We start from the raw sequence: 20,458 nt of genomic DNA, 5'->3' as shown, positions 1-20,458 counted from the left end.
ACTAAACACAGTGGCAGTTCAGTTTTGGGTGGCCAATCATTAACCATTAAATAGGGTTTGGAAACACTATGGTTTGGCTCTGTGTAATGTGCCATGCGCATTTGTTTAATACACAGGCAGTGGGTCTACACAAGGAAGAGTGTATAGAAATTGGGTTCTGCACAGCCATACTGTGGGATATATTTATATATAGACACACACAATTTATTTTTGTTTTGCCCCCAAGATTCTTTCCTAAGGTCATTTAGCACTAATAGTAATAAAAAAATGTTTAATGATTCCATCTAAATTGTAGTACCCCAGAGCAGCCGATCAGGATCCAGTAAGCTGAAAGCTGATTGGTTGATATTGGTTAAAAACACTTTGCACTCCCAATTTGTTATTTTGCTCTGCCTCAGTAAATAAGCCATCACATTGTGGAAGCTGGGTTTGCCATCTGGCTAAGGTTTCTGTTAAAATGTTCAGATTCTGTGAAGGTTGAAAATACATAAACTATATTGCTGGTTGTTTTTATATATCAAAAGCTGAGGAGGAAGATGGGGACCTTATTTTATTTTTGCCGCTTCAGTCTCTCATGATTCTACATTCTGTTGCCCTCTTCCCATGCCAGCTCATGATGCTGGGACCTACAATCTGGTATGCTCTCCTGTCACCCCTTGTACACACATCACTTAGAAAACTTCTCCAAATAACAAGACACAACTTGCTCTCCCATCACCACTTCCATAGAAAGATCGGTCAATGCATCAATACAATATCTGCGCAAATTAGCTGCTGGTGAGAGTAGGGTAGCTGTGATCTATAATGATCTGGCCTGGGATCCAGCACTAGCAGTGAACACTGGAAGCCTAAGAAAGGCAGCTTCCACACCTGGCCATGTAACAGGTTCTCTTGATTGATGGATAGGAGCCATTGCATTCATAACGTTGTCTGTCTTTGCGCTGCTTTATTGAATAGGACCTGTTTCCTATCAGAAGCACACTAACTGAAGGAGCTGTATAAAGCATAGATGCGTGTGTGTGTGTGTGTTTTTTTTTTTATATATATATAAAAAATGAGCGATGAATGACTTGTGCTTTCTGATTGGATGAAGCGATTTACTGTATATACTCTATACTTTGCAGAGGGATATGCTCTGAAACTGTGAATGATATAAGCTCCGGCACAGATTTTGCTTCAATGCAAGAAAAAAAACAACAACAAAAATCTGTATTATATGTAATTATCTATTTTCCGATCTTACCCACACATTGTTACTTACTGCTATGAAATGCAGACATTTTATTGATTTCTTGCATACAATATATTCCCTCACCAGTTGGGGAAAAATAAACCTATGTCTTTTTTTGTCTTTATTTCTTGTATTTTATCTACTTGCAACAATATCTCTAATCCATATTTTATTATTATATTTCATAATATAAGGATCAGTAAATTATTGCACTAAAGGGGTCTGTTGACCAGACAGTTTGTATTTGTGCTTGAATAGCTGCAAGGATAAAACCAGTTATGGGATAAGGTGCTGAAAGATTGCATTGACCTATAGACTTACACTGTGATAAGTGGAATAGGAAGTGTCATGTACACAGGCATGTGTATGCAACGAGGAAATATGGCTCTTCTCTTTGTACATGTTCATACAAGCTACGCACATAAAATGGGTTCCTACAACAATTATCCCATTGGAAAATGAATTGAATTATTTGATTGGATATCTTTAAAAAAATACACTTGAAAAGATGCCCCCTAATGGGAAACCTAAATGACCATAGTAAAAGCACACACACATCCCCACCATTGACACTCGCTTTCCCACTGCTCCGTTCGCCTGTTGTCCAGACCAAGGGTAAGCAACCTTGGCACTCAAGTTGTTGTGCAACTTCCTTTGGGATTAATTTGAATGCCAATTGTGAGCTAGGTTTTCCCCATCCTCCTTACATGACCTCACAATAAATTCTCGCACACACCCCAAAAGCTTGTGGACAGCCTTCTCCATGACTGAAGGCTGTTATCGTTATAAGGGGGTACTGACTTTATATTGACTTGGTTTTTAATCGGATGCCCAGCAAACTCATATAGGTGTAATGGTCAGGTTGTAACAAACTTTTGGCCATATAGGGCACATGGAAAGCCATTAGCATGTGACCTAACCTTAAGGTGCTTACCCTGTAATAGGCAAGAAAGAAATATGGCTGTGAAAATGGAGGAGGGAACATATGCACACAACAGAGAAAGTAATGGCAAATTTTCTTAATATATAAAATTGAACAGTCTCGACTGGAGAAATGACACAGTCCACGCAGATCAGTCCCCTGCAGAGCTGGAATTCTTGCAAGGCAAAAGAGGCATCTGCCTACAGGTGACAAAACAAAGAGTGGCTTTTCTCTGTATAATCAATGGCTGCATTTCACTGGTAGAAATACAGTCAACCCTATATGTTTATGTACACATTGTCACAATGTTCTAAACCAGGTTAGGACTAGTAAAACAAAAACATGTTCTGTGCTATAGAGAGAATTCCACTGAAGAGTTATTGCATTGTGTACCCAAGGTTGTATTCTTACAGGCTGCCTTAAAGGAAATCCAACCCTGGTCCCCTGCTAACTGGGTCCATCCTTGAAGGTTTGGCAGAATATCCTCTTCTCTGGGACTATCACACAGTTTGTGACAACAGGCAGCACAAACATTATAAACAGTCCCACGGTGTAAAAGTGTCCTGCCCAAGAGGAACTTTGGCCAAAGTCCCACCACTGTTGGCCAGGCCTCCAGGGGCATCCCAGAACACATCAACGTATTTAATGAGGGTTCACCCAACCAAATTATGGCAGCAAGGGCTTTTACTTACTGGCCTGAAGTGTCTGAGGCACAGCTCCTGCTACAGGTACTCACTCCTCACCCTCATGCCCGGGTAACCTGCCTAAAAATTGCTGGTTATGTAGGCCTGTCATTCCTTTACAGCTCCATTGTTTTTATGGGGTTCATTCTACCCCCTGCCCTCTTGTCATGTAAATGTGAAGAATGAAAACAAAGCATTAGAAGAATAGGTCTGGTGAGGAAGGTTAAACATTGAACATAACCCAAAACTTGAGCTATCTTTACACAACATCCTTCCTCAGATACCGTCTGTAAAAAAAAAATACATTGGATTCCATCAGATTTAAGAGTGTGTTATAGTAGATCATTCAGCAGGTTTACAAGTCTACATGAATGAATTCCTGACAAGTTGCAATATACAGTGACAATATCATTTTTCAGAAAAGCGCCACCTTTTATCATTACGAGACATACTTGAACTCCAGTGCACTGAATTTCCCTAGGCTGAGATGATGTCATAAGTCTGCTGCAGGCAGAGGGAAGCATTTCCTTAGTCTCCTTTCCCCCTGTGATCAGACTGCAACCTTTTAATTTTGTACAATACAAATCACAAGGTGAGAGGCATCAGCAGGGGCCAAGAACTGCACAGGCAACAGAATTTACATGATTGTGTCATCTCATGGTGACATCTCAGTCCAGGAAGTAGATGATGACCCTGGATGATGCCTGGAGAAAATTAGGCCGTCCTTCTGCAGAGAAAAGCAGATGAAGTCATTGTCAGGGGGAGTACTATGATCTCTGTGAGAGGTAATCAATACCTGGAAGTGTTACACTGACACATTACTTATCATGCATGAACATAGAATGAAACAATACACTGAGTGGCCAGATTATTATGTTAGGGCAGAACGCAGAGTGGCAAGACAACAGAAAGGCAACAGTGCAGTGTCAGATTCCTCGCATCACCTTTCAACATCTCGTGGAGTCACGAGGCGGCCCAACGAAGTACTGATGGAGTGGTCATAATAATCTGGCCACTCAGTGTATATCCAATGGTAGATCCACTGTCACCGAAACAGGAGCCGAGGGAAATCTCCCAGTTCCTCTCACTTTATCAGCTGCGTCTCTGGAACAGGAAGTGAAGGTAAATGTCTCCCCAAGACATAGACAGCAATAAAGACCTAACAGGGCTTATAATCCTTCTCTACTATATCACCCCCAAAAAAGTTATGGCTTTATATAGTGACAGTAGCAGTGACATCATCACTGTGCTGTACATAGCCTGTGCAGAGCGCAGAGCAGTGGGAGGGACCCAGCAGGCTCCACCCACTATAGATAACTACAGGAAGGGACGGAGACAAGACCAGTCACCCTGCACAAGGAGAGAGAGCAACAGTGACCGGTCTATATTACAGGAAGCTCCAAGTTTCTGCACAGATCTGGAGGAAATACACAAAGCTCACCAAGATTCAATAAGAGTACACATGACTCTTGTATTTAGATAATATTACTGATCCTGGAGTTCAGCTTTAATTGAATTGAAAATATTATCAAATAGAATCTAAATATCTGATTTTTGGCCAGTATAAATGCTTTTAATGCTAAACTTCAGCTGTTTTTTTAAGATTTGAATAGATCGGGGACAGGTTAGAGCTTCTGTACAGTGGAGATGTCAGGACAGAAAGTGATGGGAAATATCTCCAAATGGGACATATACAAAATCAAAAAATATTTTTTTGGTAGAGTTGGAGGGTTAGAACATTTAACAACATTACTTCTGACAATAGGTTTTTTGCCCAGTGACTACCTCACAGTGATCACAGGGACTGGAAATAACAGAAAACCTCCCCAATGGGGTCACAGTCACCAGTAAAAACCTGACACGTTTGAAGTCATCCTCACTCTATTCAAAAAGAAAAGAAAAATGGTCTTAAATATTGCAAATAAAATATTTTGCAATCTCTGTAATATGCTTCTTACCCACAAGATGGCGCCATTAGCATAGTTTTTGTCCAAATGTATTATACAAATAGATCATCAGGGGGCAGTAAATAGCCACAAATTGTATTTGCAGTCCTAGGAAAGCCCTGTACTGGGTCTTTTCCCACAATCTGCTGGATGTTGGCATAGCCCTGTGCCCAGGAACAATACAATCTCTTGTTTCACTAACGCCTGACTGCGCAGCTGATGTCATAATCTGTGACCTTGTGCACGGAGGTGATGGTATTATATCATACCTCCCGACTGTCCCTCATTTGAAAACAAATTCCTCTGTCCTTCTTTCCTCCTCTGTTGTCCCTCTTTTTGGTCTGATGTACAGATATCTATGAAAAGGTTCTATTTAATGGCCAAAAGTGTTTTTTCGAACTAAAACCTTCATCTTATCTCCTAATTATCTTGTTTACTATTTCAGCAAGTCAGCATAAAGGAAAGGGAACTGTAGTGGTGGAAAAAGAAAACAATTCTGGGTGGAAACTGGTTAATTCTGGTCAATGGTTACTAGGACGTAGGCAGGTCCACCATAACAACCTATGATGCTGTGGGGCTGCCTGTGTCCTAGCAACAGTGTCATTGGTTGCTAAGACACTGGCAGCCCCACAGCATCATAGGTTGTTATGGTGTCCTTTCCTGCATCCTAGCAACAGTTTAGTAGAGAGGTTTGGCAGGCAGTCAAACAGGCCAAATTGGTCAAATTGTAAACAGCTTGATCAACTGTGTCCTGAGTTGTCACCCTGTCACATGGGCCCCAGACATGCCACCACACATTGCACATTCATGGTACACCATTGTCACTATCAGGAAGCCGGTCCAGAGCAATGACATGTAGCTGACACTGGAAAGAGTGCATGTAGACCGGAAGTGGCTGAAAGAGGCTGAAGAAGATCACAAACGACAAGGATAAAGGTGAAAACAGTATTTTATGGGGAAAAAATAGCAGTTGTTTATGGTACAAAGTGCTTTAGCAAATTACTATTTAGGCATAAGGTATACTTTAAGCCAGGGGTAGCCAAACTTCAGCCCAGCAGTTTTTGTGGAACTACAAGTCCCATAAGGACTCTCACAGGCATGACTCGCAGAGGCATGATGGGACCTTCGTCTGCGGACGATGCACAAACATCCTATAACAAGGTACCCGCTCCCCCCCAGGGCCTGTCCGGCTCTATGTTTAGGTGTAATGAAAGGTATGTTTGATTGATGTCGGCGTAGTGTTTCCAGCGCGTGAGGTGACATTTAGGAGACGTGAAAAAGCAGCCCAGGTCACGTCCCTGGTGTGTGCAACCTGATTTCACCCTCGCCCAAAATAGAGGGCTCAGCAGGAAAGCTCGCCAGCTCTGGGCGGCTTAACCACTTCAGGCCCAGCCGACGAACCAGCAGCGGCATATTGTGGCCACTCACAGAAGGATGGAATTCTAGCAGATGGAGACTATCACAGCAAACTGTAACCTGCACTCCTTGAAGGGATTCTAAAGTCCCAGCATATCCTCTCCTGTTATAACATCAGCACTGGAATAGGAATACATACGAGAGTTGTTTCTGATAATGCAATCAAAGCTTACATGAAGAAAATCCCTTTTATGTAGTAAGTGCTGCCTTCCATCTGCCCATCACTTTCATCAACTTCCTGCATTCCCAGTGTGCTTTGTATCTCTTTCCCTGGACCCTGCTGCTTGATGTGGTGCAATCTCCATTTCTCAAGACTACATCCAGGTGCGGATCTCCCACAAGGGCTGGCCTTGGGGCAGCAGGGAGTAGAGGAGCAGCAGGGGTGTGGAATTCCTATTGCCGGACACCCAGGACATGTAGTTTCGGCCACCGGGCGCGTAGTTTTTTTGTTTTTCTACATTTATCTCTGCTTTGGGAAAACAAGGATAAGATAAAAAGTAAAAGATAATAAAAGAAATAACATTAAAAAGTGATATAAATAAAGAAAAAAAAGTGATAAAAAAGAAAACAAATAATAAAGAAAAAATTAAAACCAAACCTGTTGCCCCCACCATCTGGTTGCCATTCTCCATTTGGGGGGGAATGGGGGTGTGGGCATATTGAGGGACTTGACCTCGGGGTAGCAGAGAGAGTAAATCTGGCCCTGACTACATCTCCCACCATGCATTGCTTCCAGCAAGCAATGATAATGTTACATTGTTCAGATGGCAGGCTCTGAGAGAGTGGTGACACAAGGAAGCCCAAACTTAGATGGATCGGGTTATTAGAAGTGGTATAGAACTTATGGAAATTCAATCTAGAAATACAGATTTATTTTTTGTTTTTCACCATAGACACCCTTTAAATACAAACATAACCAACTGTAATGCTGTCCATCAGGTCATGTGATTCCTCTGTTTGCTGTTGCAGCTTCCTGTGTCGCTTGCCACCACATTGGACTATGAATGAGCGCCATCAAACTGCAAAAGTTTTCCCTATGCTTTCCTCCTCCTGTACATCGCCCTACGCCTTTCTTCCCCCAGTGCCTGAAATCATGTTGATTGGCAGTACTGAGCAATGCCATTTAAACTCACGCGGACCTCTGTGTATAGAAAGCTGATATAAAGATACAGTATCTAGGCAGCCTTTTTCGTGAGCCGTGATCTTGAACTTGGTCCTTGGAACAGAAGCTTAAAGTACAATAAAAGATGAGAGCGCCGTAAAGTATCACAAGTCCGGAAACAGTTTATTATATTGCAAGGTGCTTAGAGAAACACAACGCGTTTCGGGGGTACATATGGGCCCCCTTCAACAGGGCTTGATTCCTGTGCCTGGAGAGAACCTGGACTCAAGTGAGCATTGATTATAAACAGTAACAAGTGCACCAGCAGCTTGCTCCTATTGCTGGTTTAGCAGGAGGTGCCCTCTGTACCCCTGAAACGCATTGGTAGATCTGGTAGATAACTCAGGTAAGCTGTACAAGTATCTACATCAATCGCTTCCCAGCAGGTGTACTGTCTGTTATTGTGGCTCTTTGTGTGCGTGGGAGGGGCTACTGTTGGAATAAACTGCATAGTGTGTAATGGCCAGTCGGTGTCGAGAACACACAAGCAGTATATGTTTTTTAAATGCTGTCAAAGTAGAACCCATTTTTATTTATTATTGAACGTTGCAGTTTTTCAACATTTGTCCTCTGAGATTGTGACATACAATATGATGAGGAAAGTCTCTCTGGTCAGGTCAATCTGTATAGCGATTTTCACAATGTACTTTCCGCCCCTCCAGCCTTGTCAGGACGTATGTTCGTGTCCACCTGAACGTTCGCTGTAACTGCCAATGTGTCACATCTTGTCCTGTTCAGTGACCTTGGTTGTCAATCATCCAGCCGCTGTGTGGGAAATGCTCTGTGTTGTGTAGGAGAGCTGTCTGTATCATTCCTCCCCGCTATATAGTGGACATACTGACAGGTCCCCCCTCATCCCAGCACCTCCGCCTGGCAGAGCTCATTCTCACCAGACTATGTAATGTGTATAAAAAAAAAACTATCATTACCAACCTACCAACCGCCTTCTAAAAATGCTAGCTGCCTGGCTGTCATAATGACCTGGCCAGTACACGGCATGCAGCAAGCGAAATCAGGAATCCTGAACGGAATCCTTGTTGCCGCTCAGTGACCCGGAAACTGGAACTCGCTGGATAAACATGACCAACCACTAGGCAAAGAGCATCTTTAGAAGTGATGGTGACCCCAGTACACAAGAGATAGCCTTTAATACATACAGGGGGGCATCAGAATAGATGTGAATAGGTACGCATTTATGTGTTTGAGGAGATGAAAAAATAATCACGTGATCTCTGAGAGGAAAGAGGAAGGAAGGAAAGAAAGAAGGAAAGAAAGAAGGAGTGAGTGAGAAAAGGGAAGGAAGGGGGGCAGGAAAGAGGGAGAAATGAAGGAGGAGGAAAACAAGAGAAAGTTAGAAGAAAGAATAAAAAAGAAAGAAAGAATGGAGGAAGGCAGGAAGATAAAAGAGAGGCAAGAAAGGAGAGAAAAAAAGGAAAGGAGGGGGTGAAGTAGGGAAGAAGGAAAGAATGGAAGGAGAAGGGACAGAGGAAGCAAAGAAGAGAAAGGAGAGGATAAGAAACTAAAAAGGAGGAAGGCAGGGAGGGAAGAAAGAAAGAAAGAAAGAAAGAAAGAAAGAAAGAAAGAAAGAAAGAAAGAAAGAAAGAAAGAAAGAAAGAAGGAAAGAAAGAAAGAAAGAAAGAAAGAAAGAAAGGAAGAAGTAGGAAGGAAGGGAAGAGGATATTAAGGAAGCAAAACGAAAAGAAGGGAGAAAGTGGGGAAGGAAGAAGGGAGATATGGAGGAAGGAAGAATGGAGGAAGCAAAGAAGAGAAAGGAAGAGAAGGAAAAGAAAATAAAACAATTAAAAGGAGGGAGGAAGGGAAGGAAGAAGTATGAAGGAGGGAGGAAAACAAGAGAAAGGAAACAAGAATAAAGGTGGAGTGGAAGGGAGGGATGGAGGAAGGCAGGATGGAAAGAAGATATTACGGAAGAAGGGAAAAGGAAGGAAAAGAAAAAGAACAGAAGGGAGAAAGTAGGAAAGGAAGAATGGAGGTATGGAAGAAAGAAAGATGGCTGAAAGGAAGAGAGGTATGAAGGGAAAAGAAGGAAGGGAGGAAACAATGAAAGGAATAAAAGAAGGAGAAAGTAAGAAGAAAGGATAAGTGAGGGAGATGAAGGAAGAAAGAAGAAGAAACAAGAAATATTTGAAGGAAAGAAGAAGGGGGGACGGATGAAGGAAGGGAAGAGAGAGGAAGGGAAGGAAGAAAGCTGGGAAGGAATGGAAAGGAAGGTGGAAAGGAAAGAAGGAAGGAACTTTCCACAAGCTTTGCTCAGCAGTAAATCACGTCACGTTCACCAGTTTCTCTGAGAAGGTATTTTATTTATATTTGAATAATTTAAGACAGCAAACATTTCCTACCAAGCAAAGCATTTCAACAAAAGTGCAACGCTGCCACAGAGACTCTCTCCATATGACATTTCTCAATGCAAAAAGAAAAAAAAGAAACATTTGACACAATTTTTTTTAAACCCCCCATTACAAAAATAGCTTGTCCGACATCAATCGTTTGGATGTATTTAACAACTATGTACACAGCAGCCCCAGCGCGGGCTTGTAAAGGTTTCTAGAACGTTGTTTAAACACAGCGTTTGAGGCAAACAGCAGCAAAAGGAAAAAAGAAGAGAGAAACACTCGATTATTTCTTTACCCTTTAATCACTTTGTCGTATCTCACCTCTTACATAACGTTGAAGTGTGATAACTCACAGTGCTACCTTGGAAACAAACTAAGAATATCTAGACGAGGTCTTCTGAAGTCTTATTAAAAAAAGCTTCCCCCGTCATTCTCCGCTGTTTGGTCGCCTCAGGACAGAATGGCGCAGTGTAAAAACCCAGAACATTTTGGGGAAAGGCAAATTCTTGTTTACCATTCTGTACACGAACCCTTCTAAAAAAAATGAAGGTTAGCAAAAACATCCAAAAAGGGGATCTTCGCCCCAAATACATTTATAAACAGTCACAATTCACTGCTTTTAGAAAAATTCACACGGTTTAGGGGACCCGTTACGGCCTACAGGATCAGGATACTACATTTGGAATCCTGTGATCACTTGACGTAAACATACCTGTTAGACTAAAATGTCCTTTTCTCTTCCGCTGATTACAGGTAGAACAGATAATGGGAAACCATGTCTTCCTATGTTACTCGCATTTGCAAAGTGTTAGCGGCTGGTTAAAATAGATCCAAACCCTAACAGGATTATATTTCATTTGCACTGAGTATCAAATACTTTTTTTTTTAAATAAAATACATTTTTGTAAAACTTTTTTTGTATTCTTTTTCACATCTCAGTCCTGCAGATCACCAATAGCCTCTTTCACTCACTTCCTGTCTACATGCACCTGTGTTGGCAGCACATCATTGCTCTGGAGCAGCTTCCGGATAGTGACAACGATGGCCCGTGTCTGTGTGTTGGCATGGCCGCTTGCAGTCTCTATCGGGGGGGTGTGTGACACAGGTGACAACCCAATTGGTTGGCACCACATAACAGGAAGTGCCTGAACAAGAACCTTCATGACAGGACAACCAGGGATTATTAAAGTTTTTAAAAGTTTGAAAACAACTTTTGACATTTTAAAGTTTGAGATTTCAGCGATTGGGTTTAAATCTACTTTAAGATAACCATTTTTTTTCTTCGATTTTTATAGTGCAGCAGGGCACAAATACATACACGTGGCTCTCCTGACGCTGTGGAACCATAACTTCCAGCATGCCCTAGATAGATTGTCTAAGTGCCAGCGATGGCATTCACTGGAGATTTGCAACATTCCAGCTGCCGATGAGCTCCAAGTCCCAGCAGGCTACTGGTGTTATGAATCGAATAGTTAAAGACGGCACAGAGCTAGAGGACAGTTGTGGACTACAGAAGGCTTGCCAGGTATGAGGACAGTCCCCAGTGGGAGGCCTCTAACCCTTCCAAGTGTTTGCCAACTGGAGTAACAGCCAATCTAGCAAGGTGTAAATCCCCAACCTAGAGATGCACCACTTGCCTCCGCAGATCTGTCAGTTTATAGAAGTTTCCTTTTATTCACATCCCATACTTAATTGTATTAGATGTGAGGATGTCACGGGTCCTTAGACCGCCAGAGCCGGGGGAAGAAGAGGCCTCGGGGTTATCTTTACATCCAATACATATTTGTATTAGATATGATGATGTCACGGGTCCTTAGACCACCAGAGCCGGGGGAAGAAGAGGCCGCGAGGGCCAATCTAGCAGCAAGGCAGAACCAAGGGCCAGTGAGTATTTCTTCTTTATGAGCGCCCACAGAGAAATAAGAGCAGTTAACCCTTGCAGTGCCGGGGTAGCCCCACTGCAAGGGTTATTTTTATTACAACCTGGAGTTCCTTTTTAACCACCTGCCAAATACTTTTAGTACCTTCCTGTTGTTTTGTATGTGGCTAGTGAGCACTTAAGAAGTGGTAAGAATGGATATGCTAAGCTTCCCACAATTCTGACAGAACACCCCAAAAAATAAGGAAATAGTATTGACCTATTTTGTATAAGAAAACTGCATACTAACTGCCCATATGATTTTAAATGGTTGCACAAGCTGTCAAGAGTGAATGAAGGCCAGGGGACGCATCAAGAAGAGCCCCAGTGGCCTCCTAAAAACAAGCCACATATAAACATATATATTAAAGTTTCCCATTATGGAAAAGAAACAAGACATTCAATTGTGCGTTTTCTCATCAGCTATCTGTGATTGTCTTCAGAAATAATTAATGGAAAGCATTTTAAAAGGCCCGTAGGCTGCAAATACCATAAGGGCAAGATAGGCAGATGCCTACGGCTGCTCTGTGTAAGGGCAAGCTTTGTTTTATGGTGATCTGCCATCAGATTAATACAGATGGGCACAACGGGAGCAGAAATTAAGGGTATATTTGGTCGCTATGTCCAAGAGCAGTCCTCTGGAGAAATACAGCTCTACCATATAATAATCCGATAAGGCTTCCTACATAATACACAAAAAAGCAAATACCGACCACAAAAAATGAATCGTTCTCTTTAAAGCAATCCAGCTATGCTTTGGTTCAGTAGTGGTAATTATGACATGTCGGCCGGGGGTTAATTAACAGAAAAGCACATGACACCATGTGATAATCTGGGCCACGGGGCAGGACTAGTTGGCACTTTACCCAGAACTTCATTTACAGGGAAGTAAATTACAAGGCCGGTACTCTGCACCATCTTGGCATGTGGCCTGTACTTTGAAAAAAATTAGGACACAGGAAAAGGAGGCGGGGTCTAATAAAGGAAACCGAGGGGTCTAAAGGAAGGAACTGAGCCGTGTACGAAAAGTTTGGCAACCTTTTTTCCACCTTTCACTTTGGTACAATCTGCTCTCAAGCTCCTTAGCATAAAGGTCTCGTTATGAGAGGTTTACATACAGACCAATGAGCAACCACAAGTCCCAAAATGAGCCCTTTAACATGCTGAGACGTGTAGTTCCACAGGACCACAGAGCCAAAACTTGCCCAAGTTCGAACAACAGCCGTCTTCCAGTTTATTGACTTACTAAAAACTACAAAGAAAAAATACAAATAAATAATTATTTTTTTCAGTGCACAAACTGTTTTTGAGCAAATATAAAATAGTAAAATGAATATTGGAATAAAATGCACTTTTACTACCGATGACTTAAGTGTACCTGTCAGAGGAACCCGTTGTGTGGGGGGGCTATTTGAGCAACCAATAGGCAGTCAATCTGCTCTCTATGATCTATAGTTGGGTTAGAAGTATAAGGACGTGCCTTCACAATGTGCCTTCAAATAGGCTGCGTCCTTCTAATTCAGGGGCGGGCAAACTCCGGCCCTCCAGCGGTGGTGAAACTGCAAATCCCAGCATGTATCTCGCTCCGGGAGACATGTCTGTGGCTGTCAGAAACTTGCAATGCCTCATGGGATTTGTAGTTTCACAACAGCGGGCGAGCTGGAGTTTGCCCACCCCGTTCTAATTACTGCCCGAGCCCCTGAAACAAACGTATTCTGTGACAGGTGCACTTTAAAGAGACACTTTATATAAAAACTAAACTTCACTCGCCACCGGTCAAGCCTTAAAGTGCTACCGTTGCGTCCACACATACACTGATATTGTCAAACTCAATCTCGCTTTCAAGTATTTCGAGAAGAGAGAAATAAAGAACCTCAGGTCCGAGTGCAATTCTACAAAGTGGAACATGAAAACAATTCAACAGGAACCGGTAAAATTAAAGTGCTACAAACTACAACGTTTTGGAGTCTACTGCGCCTTTTTTTTCCAAGCTTTTTAAAAAAGCTTTAAAGCCCAACATTTTTTAAAAAAAAATACTGCTTTTTTTGTAATTTTTTTTTTATATCCCCTGCAAAAAAAAAACATAATGACAGCTCTGACCCGGAGGGGAGAATTTCTTTTTTTAGACTATTTTTTGTAACACAATTTAGGTTTTTTATACAGCAAAAAAAAAAGATTTTTTCTTTCATAGCCATAAACACAGGACCAACATTAAAACTGCATAGAGATGGAGACACGGGGGTTGTAGAATAATATTGACTGTGGATGTGCAACCGAGACTGTGCAGACGGTGCGCAAACTAACTTGATTTGGTCATGAGGTGAGGTTTGTTTAGCCCAATTAAACACCTACGTAAGAGGAGTTATATAATACTGTCAGCTGAACTCATTTTCGGGTGAATGGGAGGCTCGGAACGCCATATTCTCTCGGCCAAACAAGGCGTAATTATAACTCGGTTATATTTAACTGCTTATGGCAACAGCACCTGAAATAATTAGCTATTAGGAGCGGGTGGCTTGCCTGGCCTATTGTAAACCGTGAAGAAAAAAAAAAATCCTGCTTAATGACACGATGGCATGTTAACACGCTCCGCTCTCAGTGATTGCTTATGGACTGCAACAAAAGGGCTATTAAAATCTCTGAACTCGGTTATGTAATGCATTCTTTTCGGTTTGCTGGCTCTGGTAGAAGTGATAATGTGCATGTTAGCGACTTTATGGCACCCACACAATGTCAGGGTCTGCGCTGCTTTGTGGGCATGTCAGGATAACTGACAGCAGCTAAGTGAAGCCTAACAGAGAGCAGGGAAGTCCATTTAGGTTTTGAGAAATGTGGCATCCCCTGTGTCCCTGTTATTTAAAGCGCACGATCAATTGCGTTTTTTTTGAACATTGGCATTCCCTGTATCCCTGTTAAACAAAACACGTGACCAATTGGGTTTTGTGAACATTGGCATCCCCTATATCCCTGTTAAACAAAGCAGAAGCTCATTTGGGTTTTAAAATTGGCATCCCCTGTGTCCCTGTTACACAAAGCACATGATCAATTGGGTTTTGTAAAAATTGGCAACCGCTGTATCCCTGTTAAACAAAGCAGAAGCCCATTTGGGTTTTGAAATTGGCATCTTCTGTGTCCCTGTTACATAAAGCACATCACCAATTGGGTTTTGTGAAAATTGGCCTCCCCTGTATCCCTGTTAAACAAACAAAGCAAAAGCCCATTTAAGTTTTGGGAAATTTGGCATCCCCCGTGTCCCTGTTACACAAAGCACATGATCAATTAGGTTTTGTGCAATTTGGCATCCCCTGTATCCCTGTTAAACAAAGCAAAAGCCCGTTTGGGTTTTGTGAAATTTGGCATCCCTAGCACAGAGCACATCTGATAGAGTGTGAGCTACCAGATCTGCAAATAGGCAGACACTCTTTGAAAATGATATCCTTCCGAAATATGTCGACTGAAAGATTTACTACTCTACTGAGTACCATGCACTGTCTAAAGGGTTGCTCTGGATGCCATATTTTAAGTAGCACCTGGAATTTGCTTTTATCAATTACAATGTATCAAAAGTTTATAGTTCAAGTGATGCCTATAATTAAAGGTGCAAGCTTTCGGGACCTTTGCTCTTTTTTTCAAGCTTCCTATACATCAATAAAATAAATACAGTGCAGCCACAAACTGCTGAAAAGGCTCACTGATATAAAAGGAGTGCAGGGAGTTTATGACTACAGTTTTGGGAGGTGTTGCCATTTTCGATACAAATACTGCTTAGTGGAGTTCTACTTTAAATAATTCAGTGGAACATTGTTGAAAGGGTTTAAAATGGACTTTGTTTTCTAAGGCTTAGATATGGCAACTGACCAGCAGGGGGAGATCATATTTAGTCCAGTGTTTCATCATGGAATAATAACCCTAAGTACTTGTATTGGGGGATGTCAATGTAAGTGTAGACAGAGTTCCCCTTTAAGCATATTGTCAGTCAGTTCAATCTCAAAGCCAGGAATTTTCTACTGACGACAGAAAAAAAAAATAATGATATCAATTCTGGCCTTTTATGCATCAATTTTCTTTTTAATTCATTGCAATTGTTTCTATATAATAGTGATTATTTTCATATTTTTTATTTAATTTAAGGTAAGTTTTGATTTTATTTAAAAAAGTCTAATTTACATATATTTGTATATATATCATATATATATATTTTTAAATAAATTGCAGTGAAAAAAAAGTTTTTGCTTATATCACACACGCTAAAACAACACTGCAACAAACATTTACAGCCAATTGCTTTTGGTAAGATCCAAAAATTGATCGAAAGCTGGGCCATTGGTGTGATCGGGATATCAAAACGACCTTTCAACCGATCGGACTGAAAGGTGCATGGGCAGTTTTATGGTGCTACAAATATTTTCTTTTTCTTTTTAATATATGCATTAAAAATCTACACTTTTCAAAGAGTGCCCGCCAGGGGTTCCCAGATTGTTACAAAGCAAACATTTTGGATTGTTTAAGTACACTAGTTTGTGTCCTCCCGTTACCCTAAGGAGAACTATGGGGAAAAACACTGACCCCATAGTTCTCCTTTAACATGGAAAAGGGCAATGTGTACCCATGGCAACCGACCAAGACTCATTCTCATTGTTCTAATGCTCTAAACTGATGTATGGTCCATAAGGTTGCTATAGGTTAATAAATAAAAACTTTGCTTTTTTTTCCCCCAATTTTAAAACTTAGCCTGCTAAAGTTGATTAAATATTTAACATTTTTTGGAGCACTTATGCGATAACACACGAGCAACAGAAAGTTCTGAGCACTGTAATGGGGTCAGTTTGTAGGCAGCCTGTGCTGACCACCCGCTATGCTAAGAGTTTTGAGTACCATAATGAGGTGAGTTTGTAGGAACCCTATGCTGATGACCCTCTATGCTTAGAGCTCTGAGCACTGTAATGGGGTGAGTTTGTAGGCGTGCTATGCTGACCAAACGTTATGATAAAAGTTTTGAGTACCATAATGGGGTGAGTTTGTAAGCATCCTATGCTGACCACCCGCTATGCTTAGAGCTCTGAGCACTGCAATGGGGTCAGTTCGTAGGCATCCTATGCTGATGACCCTCTATGCTTAGAGAGCTAAGCACTGTAATGGAGTCAGTTTGTAGGCGTGCTATGCTGACCACCCATTATGCTAGGAGTTTTGAGTACCATAATGGGGTGAGTTTGTAGGCAGCCTATGCTGACCTCCCGCTATGCTTAGAGCTCTGAGCACTGTAATGGGGTCAGTTTGTAGGCATTCTATGCTGACCACCAATTATGCTAAGAGTTCTGGGTGCCATAAAGGGGTCAGTTTGTAGGCATCCTATGCTGACCATCCTTTATGCTAAGAGTTCTGGGTGCCATAATGGGGTCAGTTTGTAGGCATTCTATGCTGACCACCAATTATGCTAAGAGTTCTGGGTGCCATAAAGGGGTCAGTTTGTAGGCATCCTATGCTGACCATCCTTTATGCTAAGAGTTCTGGGTGCCATAAACGGGTCAGTTTGTAGGCATCCTATGCTGACCATCCTTTATGCTAAGAGTTCTGGGTGCCATAAACGGGTCAGTTTGTAGGCATCCTATGCTGACCATCCTTTATGCTAAGAGTTCTGGGTGCCATAAAGGGGTCTGTTTGTAGGTATACTATGTTGATGACCAGCTATGCTTAAAGATAGTGTCTCACGAAGAGCAAGATTGCAATTATCAAAGCACAATTTGGTTAAAGTTAACATTTCGAGGGGAGTGTTCGTCTAAACCTAACTTTCTTTAGCTATCACTTGGCAGGGCAAATCACCCAAAAAAGATTTTACTATAAAAAATAGAAAGTAAATTATATGCACCTTTTTACACACTCAGCAATGCATCAGATGTTTAGGCGCTAAGTAGCACAAAATCACCCCAATTTTCTTGTTGCATGGTGCTGACAATTTCACTGGAGTAAAATTGGAGCTGTTGTCCATAGCAAGTCGATTGGTTTTACCTTTCACAGGAGGCAACGGATCTAGTTGCTCTGGGCAACAGCTCGATTTTGGCTCCAAATTTCAAAAGTGCGCTCTGGTGTGTTGCAAATTACACCACTGTCAATAAAAAGTTAATTTTCTGCTGCTGGGTAGCTGAGCCATTTATGATGGAGGTCCATTTTTCCCCGGTTGTCTCATCCAGCAACTTTTGTGAGCTTAATAAAAGTGTCTTTATCCCATCAATGTACAAGGCTAATGCTGATCCAGTAAAACAAGACTTGCTACAAAATGAGAGGCTCTTTATATATAGATATAGGTCATGATAATTTTTTTTTTGCATCCTTGTCTTAGTTTTCCTTGGTGGGCGGCCGGAGGTCTTGTAGGTCGGTCATGGCAGGACCAGCCTGGAAGGGCGATGAGGGGAGGTCGGGGAGAAGGGCAGTTGCGCAGCTTGCCAACTTCTCAGGGGACAGGACGGAGGACAGACATGGGAAAGTGCCAGCCGCCTGGGCGGATAAACCCGGGTAGATGAAAGGGATGGGGGTGGCAGCAGCAGTGGCCGCTGGGTAGAGGTACTTCTCCAAGCTGCCCTTGTCTAAGAAGGGCATGTAGGCTGCCGCGGCAGCAGCTGCTGAGGGCGAGATGAAGTAAAATGGTAAACAGAAAGGGGCCTGCTGACCGAAAGGGCTACTTCCAAATCCCATTAAAGAGTTAAGCAGACTGGCGTCTGGCCGCATGTCTGATTCAGTCCCAGCAGCCATGTTGCTGGCCCCCGAGCAGTCTGGCTTAAACCTTTTGGGCGAAGGCTCATCCAGTGGCTCCTGTTTCACGGTCACACCATTGGCCCCTTGGCCCTTGACTCCTACATTGCTCTGTCCCTCCGATTTCGACTCCAACTTTTCTCCTTCGCCTCCATAACCGCTGTCGGTGTCCGTGTCATTCTCGCTAAGCTCCAAGTTATGCGTCCTCTGGATAACAGGCACACAGTTTGTTTGGTTCGCTACCTTAGGCATTCCTCGGCTGGGGGACTGAGAAGAAGCCTTGCCGGCGGGCACCTGCTGTAGGACAAGCTGAGAGCTGGGTAGGATTTGGCTGGACACGGTGTGCAGGTGGTTGAGAAGCTGGGTACACCTCTGATCGCGGTTAGTCCAGCTTTCGAAGCGCGACAGGTACTGTAGGACTTCTTTGGCACAGGTCTGAAAACCGGAATGAAAGGCATCCAGATCTGATTGGAGGGGAGATTTCATGGAACGCTCGCCTGTTTCACGGAAAGCAGAGAAAGAGAATTGTCAATACAAGCCCGTCACCTGCTCATACAGTACTAAATCTCGACACCAGAACTTCTTCAAGATCCAATTAAACCCAACTTCCACCTTTCCCCTCCACATAGAATTTTTTATGGACTTCTCGAGCAAAGAACACTACATGGCATAGGCAACCAATGTCCAGTCGAATGGATTCCTTTTCTCAGAAACAAAATATATTCGGTGACTTGCGTTTGACATTTGTGGTTTGTTGCCCTCTATGTAGCATTTTTGGGAATAAACTATTTGCCTTAAAAGGGGAAGCTGTACATTTCTAATGACTACACATTACAAACTTTTTTGAAACTTTCTGGCAAATGGCAACAAACACAATCCGTATAGTAACTAATAATGATGATTAACCTTATACAGGATCCTGAAGTGTCCACCTAGACAACCCCCTAATGTTTCAATTCTGCCTATTACTTCAACAACCTATAAGTGTTTGGATACTTTAGAATCCTATACAACCACAACAGACAACAGCTACTGGATACTAATTCCAAAGTTGACAATCTCACCATCCTCCCTCATATTACCATATTAATCAGGGAGGCGGCGTTACTGTCGTTTCACGTGTTCGCTGGCGTGACAGTATCAGATTACGGAATGAGAAATGCAGATATGAAACACAAGCAGGATTTTTGCAAACACAAAAAAAAAGTTAACAGAAGGTTTCTGGAAGCCACAAACGACCTGCAGATACGGCGTCGCACTTTAAGAGATGTTGTCTGCGGTCAAATCAATAAGAAGGAGAGAAAAAAGATCGTCTGGTCACTCACCGTTCTGTAAGGAGATAATTTTCTGGTGCTGCTGCTCGGTCAGAGACGTCAAACCCTTCAAGTGTTTCAAAGTTAACTCCAGCACGACCGCTTTTTCCAAGTGCCCCAGCGTCTGCGAAAGGAGAAGGAGAGGGGGAAAAAAATCGATGTGGTATTAGCACTAACTCACACGACTCAAGGAAGAACATACATTTATTTTTCTTTTAATGCATCCATCTGGGGCAGTAGCAACCTTTCACTTTCCCCAACGTGGCACAAAAAAAGCCATAGCGATCGTTTCTTATCCTTAAGTGACACACCGAAAAAAAATCAATGAATGGTAGTCAAATATTAGAGCCTATTAATTATATATGAAAATGAGAGCTCTTACTGTGAGCTTGAGATGTTCTGGCAGCAAATCTTTCAGCTGGGCTATACATTCATTTATCCTGTCTCTTCGTTTTGCAAGTTAATCCCAGAGTCCCCGTCTTACACATTTACATGGCTCCCCCGTACAAAACAGCACAATCATTTAATGACAAGTTTATCCCAAAGTCTTTTCTATTCTCTAATGCACACGGGCGAGCAGCAAAACTTGCACAAGCACAGACGATTCAGGACAAGTTTATTCCAGAGCCCTTTTATTCCAGAGACCCTTTAATCAGAAGACCCTTTATTCAAAAGCCCCTTTACTCCAGAGCGCCTTTATTCCAGAGCCCCTTTACGCCGGAGAAGCTATATTCTAGAGGTTGTGTATAGCAAGACAAGTAACCCCCCC

The 20,458-nt window shown here is 42.3% G+C and overlaps 1 protein-coding gene across 1 annotated transcript in view; it reads right to left on the bottom strand.

Annotated features, from left to right (window-relative positions):
- Positions 1-17,699: 17,699 nt before the first annotated feature.
- BHLHE41 (basic helix-loop-helix family member e41) overlaps positions 17,700-20,458 on the bottom strand; it is a 4,164-nt gene continuing 1,405 nt past the window's right edge. The window contains 3 exon segments of the mRNA XM_018556091.1: positions 17,700-18,873; positions 19,702-19,813; positions 20,072-20,168. Coding sequence (XP_018411593.1) covers positions 17,963-18,873; positions 19,702-19,813; positions 20,072-20,168 — 1,120 coding nt within the window. The 3' untranslated portion in view covers positions 17,700-17,962.

The sequence above is a fragment of the Nanorana parkeri genome, unplaced genomic scaffold (assembly GCF_000935625.1).
Source record: "Nanorana parkeri isolate BGI_ZX_2015 unplaced genomic scaffold, ASM93562v1 scaffold224, whole genome shotgun sequence".
In the NCBI taxonomy this organism is placed as follows: Eukaryota; Metazoa; Chordata; class Amphibia; order Anura; family Dicroglossidae; genus Nanorana; species Nanorana parkeri.
Note: the sequence above shows the minus strand (reverse complement) of the source record. Positions and strands in the feature narration are given on the sequence as shown.